The sequence below is a fragment of the Salmo salar genome, chromosome 09 (genome assembly GCF_965601325.2).
Source record: "Salmo salar chromosome 09, fSalSal1, whole genome shotgun sequence".
In the NCBI taxonomy this organism is placed as follows: domain Eukaryota; kingdom Metazoa; phylum Chordata; class Actinopteri; order Salmoniformes; family Salmonidae; genus Salmo; species Salmo salar.
In genome coordinates this window covers 83,114,881-83,126,457 of record NC_138299.1, presented here as the reverse complement: position 1 = coordinate 83,126,457, position 11,577 = coordinate 83,114,881, and the positions used below count along the sequence as shown (strand labels likewise).

At 41.4% G+C, this 11,577-nt stretch overlaps 1 protein-coding gene and 1 non-coding gene across 2 annotated transcripts; one reads left to right on the top strand and one right to left on the bottom strand.

Moving 5' to 3' along the window:
- Positions 1-1,326: 1,326 nt before the first annotated feature.
- Positions 1,327-5,465, top strand: LOC106612009 (uncharacterized). Its single transcript, XR_014378813.1, has 4 exons — positions 1,327-1,466; positions 2,335-2,375; positions 2,496-2,605; positions 5,302-5,465. It is a non-coding gene; the product is annotated as an uncharacterized LOC106612009 (transcript).
- Positions 5,466-5,534: 69 nt separating this feature from the next.
- Positions 5,535-11,577, bottom strand: LOC106611970 (nucleotide exchange factor SIL1). Its single transcript, XM_014212699.3, has 9 exons — positions 11,287-11,577; positions 11,014-11,152; positions 10,332-10,440; positions 10,082-10,193; positions 9,744-9,926; positions 7,933-8,054; positions 7,724-7,820; positions 7,351-7,515; positions 5,535-7,260 (listed from the first exon to the last, which is right to left on the bottom strand). Exons 1-9 carry the CDS (start codon positions 11,389-11,391, stop codon positions 6,898-6,900), a joined length of 1,395 nt encoding a protein of 464 aa, XP_014068174.1. The 5' UTR covers positions 11,392-11,577; the 3' UTR covers positions 5,535-6,897.

The window sequence follows — 11,577 nt, the reverse complement described above, 5'->3', positions numbered from 1 at the left end:
ATATTATTATTATTTGTGCCCTGGTCCTATAAGAGCACTTTGTCACTTCCCACGAGCCAGGTTGTGACTCACACTCATTCTTATGTTTAATAAATGTATTGTATAGTGTGTGTGTGGAAGGCTTACATTGATGGCAAAAAACATCTGAGAGTGCACTGACCCTAGTGCTAGATGGGGTATGCAGCTGGAAGTTGAATGTTTGAAGGGGTACGGGACTATAAATGTTTGGGAACCACTGCTGTAGATGATCTATTGCTGCATGCTCACTGTGTTGAGCGTAAAGGACCAGTGGTTATTCTTGGGAAAAAGTGATATTTTGAAATAGAGTTCATATCTTCAATTTTGAGAGTTATTTGGCAAATGTGTTGGAAACCTCAGAATCTGCTCTTTCTGATACTATATAGAAATCAGAACATCTTACCTGTATCTGTATGATTTGAAAAAGTAACTTTTTGTTGGTTCTGAAAGTAATGACATGTCCTCCTAAAACTGCTTATAACACTAATGTTGTGATCTCGAAATTCTAACATAGGTGTGTCAAAAAACGTATTTAGTTCAAGCCAAGGACAGAGGGTTGCGTGACTTTAAAAATGGCAGAGATACATGTATTGCAAACAAAACGGAAGAAGTTGAGCCTCACGCTTCAACGCTCTTAGTTGATGCGTAAACTGATCCACTATGCTGTTTACTTTCTGCGTCTACGTCATATCGCTGAGTCTACCATTAATTGAAACAATAACAAAGTGGTCACCTGCCTCTGTTTTAGTAAAAAGCAGAGGGATGGGCCTAGAGAATGGTACCAATGTCAAATTCATAGACAGAGCTATGGATGCAAGGACTGACCATCCATGAAATCAAAATGATAGTTTTAACCATGTTTAACGCCTGCCCTCAAAGCCATTTGAAAATGGAGGAAAAAGATTAAACTCAGACAGAGCTTAGCTCTACATAGAAATAGAAAATATGACCTGCTGTAAAGATGCCTTAGAAATTAGTAGCCTAGCTTCATACTACTCTGAAAAAAAATTGGAGGTCGTTCCCAAAACTAAGATAGATATAGAAAAACTAGAAAACCCACATAGGAATAGAAAACATAAACCAAAAACCCCGATACACACTAAAAAAACACCCCCTGCCACGTCCTGACCAAACTACAATAACAAATAACCCCTTTTACTGGTCAGGATGTGACAGGAACACATCACCATTGGCCCCTGCTGGCCAACACACTGCTATGTGACAAAAACTCAGTGGCAATAACAAACAAACCAGCTGGGAGGAGAGATGGAAAGGTGGGAGGAGTGGTATTTAACTGACAGGTCAAGTCCCAAAAGCACTATATAAAAAGGCAGGCTAGATGGCAAGGGAAACACAAACTTGCAGACTCACAACTCCAAGCCATACTGTCACAGAGACTATGAAGCTGACAATACTGCTCTGTGCTATCGTGCTCCTCTCTCTCTCTGGTGAGTACTATTGCCATAACCAAAAGCACTTACGAGCTGTTTTGACATGCATGTAAAAGTATTGCTTGATATTTTTAACATTGAAAATGTCACCTTATTCTGTACGTAGATCAATGAGGTTTTGGGAATAATCAGACAACTCTTCATTGTGAGTGATGCTAGATGAATTGGTTACACGCTTTCGGCTGAATTTAAGAATGAAGAGTAGCCTATAAGGAAGTGGTGACAGCTTAGGTTATCTACGTTTAGGATACCTACGTTTAGGATAGAATACCCAGTTGTAAGAGCCCACACAAATGGAAAGTCAGAGTTGCACCAAGAAAAGAGTGTCAGGTGATATCATTTTGTCTACCCAGGCACTTCTATGAAGCTGACTCTGGGAGAGCTCATCGTGTGGGGAGCCATGATCCTATTAAATTCATATGAATAATTATTGTAATTCCTAATTATATGCATGTCCCCCAGTGTCACAGGACACCGGTGAGAGAATATGGACAACAGTCTCAGACCCCATGCCATTAATACCAAGATAAAAGTAATTTCCAAGATAGATACCTTGACATTGGGGTTACCGGTATGTCTCTCACTGGCTGTGTCATCATAGAGCTAAAGATGACACAGTGAGTAAGTTCAACAAGGGACAGTAATTTGTCTAGGTGATATTCTCTCTAGTCAAGAGCTCATCTGGAAAACAATAAGGTATTTAAAGAAGTGGAATGTGATCTTGTTTCAAAGACCAATAATAAAAGAAGGCATACTTTTCAGACAGTTGCTGAGCAACATTCCACCAACCTTTTCCCCCTCACTGAATATTGTGAATCACATCAAGGAAAAATTGAATACCCTTTTCTTTTCCTGTTTTGTCCAGTTTTTGCCATGGATGAAGAAAGACCCCCACAGCCCAGAGAAGTGAGATACATTAGGAAATAGTTATTCTATGGAAACAAGGCCATTACAATACTTTTTATGAGGATGTGCATGTCAAAATAACTATAATAGTAAGGACTGCTCTTCCCCTGCCTAAAACAGCCTCAGTGTGAGGTGTATGAAGGCGGCATGTGCTCCAGAGAGTTTGATCCTGTGTGTGGGAGCGATGGCAACACATACACCACTGAGTGTGTGCTGTGTCGTGAGAACAAGTAAGTATAAAACACATGGGTTATTTACCTTGTGTAAATATAGTATTATTCCTATTATACCTATCCTACTATGTGCTGTAATGTAAGTATAAAGCACAAGGGTGAGGTTATTTAACTGCCGTAAATAAAGTTTCAGAGAGAATTATTCCCTATATAATATAGATGATTGATGCTGTCTTTTAGGCCATTTCAATCACTAGGAAACCCTGGCAAAGTGATGCCAGACCCTAACAGAAAGGTTAGGCAATATGTCAATAAGAAAATAATTCCCCAGAAGTCTGAGAAAATAAGATAATGAAGCAGGTGCTAGATGCACCTAAAATCAATGATACAGACCTCCAAACCTTACCCCAGTTTCGGTGAGGTAACTTTACGTCACCATGTTCTAGAAACAGTTGCATCATCAGGAAAGGGACGTGCCACTGAAGCACAAATCTTACCTATTGACTGTGGCGAGAAATTTTGCAGGATTTGTTAAAGATTTTTTTTTAAATTCAGTTAAAGGCAGATCATGCTTTATACCTGATACATTTATTCATATCAACCACACTTAAATAAACAGTAAACAAATAACTTAGACATTATTAGTTAAGACATTTCAAATAGAAATCAAACTGGATGTTCTTCAAAAATAGATGAGAGGGGTTGAGGGTAGCGGAAGGGTAGGAGTAAAAACAAACCAAAGATAACTATTGTAAAATAGATTGTGTCCGTAAAATGTATATAGTATGTTTAAGCTGGAGTAGAAGCCTAAGTGTTGTTCATAAGTTTACTCCAATTAGGGGAGGGGTGGTGGAAAATAATAATATTCAGTTGAAGTCGGAAGTTTACATACTTTGGTTGGAGTCATTAAAACTCGTTTTTCAACCACTACACAAATTTCTTGTTAACAAACTATAGTTTTGGCAAGTCGGTTAGGACAACAACTTTGTGCATTACACAAGTAATTTTCCCAACAATTGTTTACAGACAGATTATTTCACTTATAATTCACTGTATCACAATTCCAGTGGGTCAGAAGTTTACATAAACTAAGTTGACTGTTCCTTTAAACAGCTTGGAAAATTCATGGCTTTAGAAGCTTCTGTTAGGCTAATTGGCATCACTTGAGTCAATTGGAGGTGTACCTGTGGATGTATTTCAAGGCCTACCTTCAAACTCAGTGCCTCTTTGCTTGACATCATGGGAAAATCAAAAGAAATCAGCCAAGACCTCAGAAAACCATGTAGACCTCCACAAGTCTGGTTCATCCTTGGGAGCAATTTTCAAACGCCTGAAGGTACCACGTTCATCTGTACAAACGATAGTACGCAAGTATAAACACCATGGGACCACGCAGCCGTCATACCGCTCAGGAAGGAGATGCGTTCTGTCTCCTAGAGATGAACGCACTTTGGTGCAAAAAGTGCAAATCAATCCCAGAACAACAGCAAAGGACCTTGTGAAGATGCTGGAGGAAACAGGTACAAAAGTATCTATATCAACAGTAAAACGAGTCCTATATCGACATAACCTGAAAGGCCACTCAGCAAGGAAGAAGCCACTGCTCCAAAACCGCCCCAAAAAAAGCCAGACTATGGTTTGCAACTGCAAATGGGGACAAAGGTCATACTTTTTTGGAGAAATGTCCTCTGGTCTGATGAAACAAAAATAGAACTGTTTGGCCATAATGACCATTGTTATGTTTGGAGGAAAAAGGGGAGTCTTGCAAGCCGAAGAACACCATCCCAACCGTGAAGCATGGGGGTGGCAGCATCATGTTGTGGGGGTGCTTTGCTGCAGGAGGGACTGGTGCAATTCACAAAATAGGTGGCATCATGAGGATGGAAAATTATTATATTGAAGAAACATCAGTCATGAAGTTAAAGCTTGGTTGAAATTGGGTCTTCCAAATGGACAATGACCCCAAGCATATTCCCAAAGTTGTGGCAAAATGGCTTAAGGACAACAAAGTCAAGGTATTGGAGTGGCCATCACAAAGCTCTGACCTCAACCCTACAGAAAATTTGAGGGCAGAACTGAAAAAGCATGTGCGAGCAAGGAGGCCTATAAACCTGACTCAGTTAGACCAGCTCTGTCAGGAGGAATGGGCCAAAATTCACCCAACTTATTTTGGGAAGCTTGTGGAAGGCTACACAAAATGTTTGACCCAAGTTAAACAATTTAAAGGCAATAATACCAAATACTAATTGACTGTATGTAAACTTCTGACCGACTGGGAATGTGATGAAAGAAATAAAAGCTGAAAGAAATCATTCTCTCGACTATTATTCTGACATTTCACATTCTTAAAATAAAGTGGTGATCTAACTGACCTAAAACAGGGATATTTTACTAGGATTAAATGTCGGGAATTGTGAAAAACTGAGTTTAAATGTATTTGGCTAAGGTGTTTGTAAACTTCTGACTTCAACTGTGTGTATATATGTGTATGGGGGATTGGAAATGATACAAGAACATTGATAGAAGCTACAATCTGCAATATAAAACTGATCTGCCCCCCCAAAAAGTTTAAAATAAAAGACAACTCAAATTATTAGAATAAAGTGTGTATTTGAGAGTAGACTCAATATTATACTCAACAATCCCTGAGGTTTATGTTCAGCATTTTACATTCAATCATGCCCTTTTGAATTGAAGGTACCTTATTTGAACCTTACATTTTAAGTTGTTAACAGAACACCTCTTTTTCACAGGCTTAAACACAAGCATGTCCTGGTCAAGCATGGAGGAGTGTGTGAGGCATAACAAGAAGTCTCTCTGGACACCTGTCCTGCCGGAATGATCCAGAGAAAGGAGTATCATCACTGGACACCAGCTTTTGAAATCTGTAGACTAATAAAATTATGAAGCATGAAAATGTAGTCTCTTCTCTTATGAAAGCTAATAGAATATTATGGAAGTATATTGAACAAAAATATGGCACCACCACTTTACATGTTCTGTTTATGTTTCATGAGCTGAAATAAAAGATCCCAGAAATGTTCCATACACACACAAAACGTATTTCTCTCCAATTCTGCACACACATTTGTTTACATCACTGTTAGTGAGCATTTCTCCTTTGCCAATATTATCCATCCACTTTACAGGTGAGGCATGTCAAGAAGCTGACTAAACAGCATGATCAGTGCACCTTGCGCTAGGGACAATAAAAGGGCACTCTAAAATCTGCAGTTGTCACACAACACAATGCCACAGATGTCTCAAGTTGAGGGAGCGTGCAGTTGGCATGCTGACTGCAGGAATGTCCACCAGAGCTGTTGCCAGAGAATTTATTGTTAATTTCTCTACCATAAGCCATCTCCAACTTCATTTTAGAGAATTTGGCAGAATATCCAACCAGCCACACAACCGCAGACCACGTGTAACCAGGATCTCCACATCCGTCTTCACCTGCGGGATCGTCTGAGACCAGCCACTCGGACAGTATTTCTGTCTGTAATAAATCCCTTTTGTGTTGAAAAACTCATTCCGATTGGCTGGGCCTGGCTCCCAAATGGGTGGGCCTATGCCCTCTCAAGGCTACTCCCCTGCACAGTCATGTGAAATCCATAGATTAGGGCCTAATTTATTTATTTAAATGGACTAATTTCCTTTTATGAACTGTAACACAGTAAAATCGTTGTTTATATTTTTGTTCAATTTAGTTCTGATTTCATTACTGTTAGCAGCAGGTTAAATAGGGGGTGCTTATATTTGTCCTGTTTCACACATTTACAAGTATGTAACTTGTAAAAGTGTGTGGTGTGAAATGGAAATGTTTTTGTTGCATATCCCACTCCCCCTGAGACACCTGCAGAGAGTGGGGTCACAGCCTGGGATCAGCCAACCCTGTAGAAATTTGGCTTAAGTGCCTTGCTCAAGGGCAGATCGACAGCTTTTTCACCTAGTCGGCTCGGGGACTCGAACTAGCAACCTTTCGATTACTAACCCAATGCTCTACCCGCCACCCACAGGCGCACCAGTCTCACATTAGTGGGCAATCCAACAAGAAGATCGATAGAGCACACTGTGAATAAGAAACATGTCATATAAGGGAAAATAATGTAATTTAGCCCAGCTAAATGTATTCCTCAGGGAGGACTGGCTTGTCTCAAAATGAGGCATCACAGATGTAGAAAGAAAAAAATGTAAGAGGCTAAGTCCTGAGGCAGCAACTGAAAAAGGAAACCTTCTGATTTGCAGATGTGTGATCATATTACACAGTCTCAAAATAAAAATGTTACATTAGAGAACTGCAGACTTGTTTTTAATGTCCTTTGATGGGGTTTTTCCACCCAGCCCTATGCTCACTTCAGTTTCAGCAGCACTGTCTCCAACAGAGCCAGGATCTCCCCAAAGTACCCATCCTCATCTCCGAGGACCTGCTCTGAGAGCACCAGTTCCTGGTACTGCTCCTGTAGGGTGCGGAGGGAGGAAGACAGGGTGTAGTCCTGCCGATACTGAGTCTGGCAGTGAGGCATCATGGCCAGGATAGTTCTCAGGGCCTTCTCCTTCCAGTCATGCTCTGGTGAGGCCAACAGTTCAGGCACCAGTCTGCACCAGCCCTGCTCTGCCAACAGTGGCATGAGGGAGATCTGTGCGTACTGCTGCAAACGCTCGTTGTGAGAAGCATCTGGAATGGGGTCAAGTCCAGTCTGAGAGATCAGCTCCTAGAATAGAGAATGTGCCATTCACATCATTTGATTTCACATGACTAGCCTCGCATTTATAGGCAAGATTTTCATAAGAGCACCACTCACCTTCTCATTGATCATGTCATAGAGTATGGTTACAATCCTCACACGGAGAGCCCCGCCGTCGGAAGCTCGGAAAAGATCCCCCAACACCTGCAGCCCACCCAGCTTCAGGAAGTGGCTTTGGGCAAAGGGGAAGTGACGTAGTAAAGAGGCCACAGCAAACAACGCCTGTATACAGACAAACATTAGCATCAGTAACATGCCAGGAAGAGAACAATGCAAAATATTGTGCTGATTGTAAAACTTGGCTGTAGACAGATGTGAGGAAACCTTACAGTTTTAAAATGGAAAGAGTCTCCTAGTGGATAATTAACGGTGCTACATTTACAATCAGAGTACTAACGAATGGATTTCATCATGTGAGAACAAGACTTGCCTTCTTTTTAACAGACATGGGTCGTGGAGTGGCGAGCAACATTAACAGCTTCTGCAGGGTACCACTTTCAACTGCCCCCACCTGCACCACTGGGTTACTAGAAAGAATATAATCAATGATCATGTTACTGACACACACACAAACATGCTGGTCTTTTGGCTGGCATTTACAATTAGACTGTTGGTATGGGTTAATAGAGACTGCTATACCTTGACAGAGCTGACCCCAAGACAAAAGCAGCACTCTCCTGAAGGCGATAGTCTGTGCTGTTCAAAGCATCAACCACAAGCTTCAACCCTCCCCTAGATGCCAAGTTCTGGGCATTGTCCACCTGACAACACAGATAACAAGGAAACTAATTATAATGTTATTTCTACAATCAAATTAAAACAAAAAAATAGATGTAAAAATCAGTGTTGCATCTCTTTTATTGTCTCAACAATTTATACTCCCAAACCATTAGTATATTCAGTCCCCTTCCCTTTTTCCACTTTGTTACATTATAGCCTTATTCCAAAAATGAATTAAATTATTTGTTTTCCTCAATCTACACACAACACTCCATAATGACAATATGAAAACAGGTTAAGACATTTTCAAAAAGGTATTAAAAATAAAAAACAGAAATACCTTATTTACATAAGTATTCAGACCCCTTGCTATGAGATTGATTGGAGTCCACCTGTGGTAAATTCAATTGAACGACATGATTTGGAAAAGAACATACCTGTCTAGATAAGGTCTCACAGTTGACAGTGCACGTCAGAGCATAAACCAAGCCATGAGGTCGAAGGAATTGTCTGTAGAGCGCCGAGACAGGATTGTGTTGAAGCACAGATATGGTGAAGGTTACCAAAACATTTCTGCACCATTGAAGGTCCCCAAGAACACAGTGGCCTCCGTCATTCTTAAATGGAAACAGTTTGGAACCACCAAGACGCTTTCTAGAGCTGGCCGCCCAGCCAAACTTAGCAATCGGGAGAGAAGGGCCTTGGTCAGGGAGGTGACCAAGAACCCAATGATCACTCTGACAGAGCTCCTCTGTGGAGATTGGGGAACCTTCCAGAAGGACAAACATCTCTGCAGCACTCTGCCAATCAGGCCTTTATGGTAGAGTGGCCAGACAGAAGCCACTCCTCAGTGACAGCCCGCTTGGAGTTTGCCAAAAGGCATCTAAAGGACTTTGTCCAAGAGAAAGAAGATTCTCTGGTCTGATGAAATCAAGATTAAACTCTTTGGCCTGAATGCCAAGCATCACGTCTGGAAGAAACCTGCCACCGTCTCTACGGTGAAGCATGGTGGTGGCAGCATCATGCTGTAGGGATGTTTTCAGTGGCAGGGACTGGGAGACTAGTCAGGATTGAAGAAAGATGAACGGAGCAGAGTACATAGAGATCCTTGATGAAAACCTGCTCCAGAGCACTCAGGACCTCAGACTAGGGTGAAGGTTCACCAAACAATAGGACAATGACCCTAAGCACACAAGCCAAGACAATGCAGGAGTGGCTTTGGAACAAGTTTCTGAATGTTCTTGAGTGGCCCAGCCAGAGCCCGGACTTGAACCGGATCAAACATCTCTGGAGAGACCTGAAAATAGCTGTGCAGCGAAGCTTCCCATCCAACCTGACAGAGCTCGAGAGGCTCTGCAGAGAGGAATGGGAGAAACTCCCCAAATATAGGTGTGCCAAGCTTGTAGCGTCATACCCAAGAAGACTCGAGGCTGTAATCTCTGCCAAAGGTGCTTCAACAAAGTTCTGAGTAAAGGGTCTGAATATATGTAAATGTTGTAGTTCAGTTTAAAAAAAAAAAAAACTTTAACCTTTGTCATTATAGGGTATTGAGTGTAGATTTTTTTTTTGGGGGGGGGGGACCATTCAATTCATTTTAGAATAAGGTGGTAATGTAACAAATGTGGAAAAAGTAAAGGGGCCTGAATACTTTCCGAAGCCACTGTATCTCGTTGCCTCCCACCTCATTAGTATCTCGTTGCCTCCCACCTCATTAGTATCTCGTTGCTCACCTGATGAACAAGGTACTCTAGGTCATGTAAAGCTTTTATCTTCTCCTCCACAGTGGTGTTTGAGCTGTTGAATTGGGACATCAGTCTGCTAATAACCTGGAAGTCTGACTCCATCAGCATGTCCAGTTTGGCCATGTCTCTTTTCAGCTCCTCCATGGGACGGAACTGGGCTCTGAGAGCCTCCTAAACACACAGGGAAACACACGAACCATAAGTAATAGTTTGCCAACCGAGAAGGAAATCAAAGATAGACGAATGCCTCTGTGATCCCATCTCATTTCACAGCCGCGTGTCTCCACCGTGAAAAGAGACTATAGACACATCAAATCAGGCCATACCTTCTCTTCTTTGTCACTAGTTTCAGGATCCACTCCTTCTTTTATATTTTTCAAAGCCTTCTTCAGCTCCTCAGCATTGAAGGATGGGCCTGGTGTGTTCTCCTTCCCCTGTCTGACTCAGAGAAAACACCTGTGGTGAGTCTGATGTAATCTCAAGCAAAGATAGTATGGCCTTCTACTGTACAATAGCTACATGGCAAAAATGTTCTACAGTGTTTCAAACTGACAGAAACATTAACAGGATCCTTACCTTTGTCCATCGATCTGGTATTTGAGAATCTGATGTTCCCCAAGTTTGACCTCCCTCTGTCTTGTCTGGAGGTTGAGCCTTACGTGAGAGCCCCTTGGGACTGCCTGGCCTGAGTGATAACAATATTGTACAGTGAATACTTTTGATTCTGCCATACACATTAATACTCCATGCCGTTTCTTGTTTCTGTGTGTTGCACTTGCATTCAGTGGCATCTATGAATGACATGATTATTCATATTATTATTGACACCAAACGGAAGAACCAAGGACACGGATGATTCCTGATGTTGTGAGATTCTCTCTGGTGTTTACAGTGCTGTGAGATTAGGATATCAGGACCTGTTTAGACGAAGCAATTGTAACAGTAGAGTAAAGGATTACAATATATGGGAAAATAAATGGCTGCAGTATTTCTGCTATACTGAGTACATGGTGCATGGAATGCTAAGGCATAAATATATGAATGTGTGTATTCTTATTTTAAATGTATGTAGTTCTGTCCTTGTGCTGTACTTGTCTATTAAATGTTCTGTATTATGTCATGTTTTATGTTGTCTGGACCCCAGGAAGAGTAGCTGCTGCTTTAACAGTCGCTAAGGGGGATCCTAATAAAATACATGTATTACTACTGTGTGTACTTCATGAGACACCTGTGCATTAATACTTTAAAAAACAGTCACCTGGTTTGAGAGACTGCCACTGATCCGTGGGACGGAACACATTCAAATCCTCAGGATCGCTCTCTTCCTCCATGTGGTGCGCATCCTCATCATCCAGGCTGGTCTCAGTGCTCTCCACAACAGTCAGAGCAGAGGAAGACTATAGGGCCAGGGGATTGGATCAGACTCATGTAGGCTACAGACTCATCAAACTCTGGTAGGCTACACACAAACTGTTTAACAATATATTTATACAGTAGTATAACGAGTATAGGTATATCATTAACTACTCACTTTTTCGCTGAGAACATGGACGAATTGACAACTCAATACTAAGAGCATGAGTGCCATCTTCAGCCTGGTAGATTTACTTCCTTTTCTCAGGCATCCGGTCAACATACTGGCTGTAGTATAGCTAACACAGCTAATATATCGATATCATAACACTATAGGGTAACAAATACAATTCATGTGAACTACGACGCATTGCACTATCTATTTACCCGACCACACCATTTCAGATTTATGCATGGACGTGTAACGTTGATACTTGTCAGAAATTAGACCACTCCCACGGTATTTGTC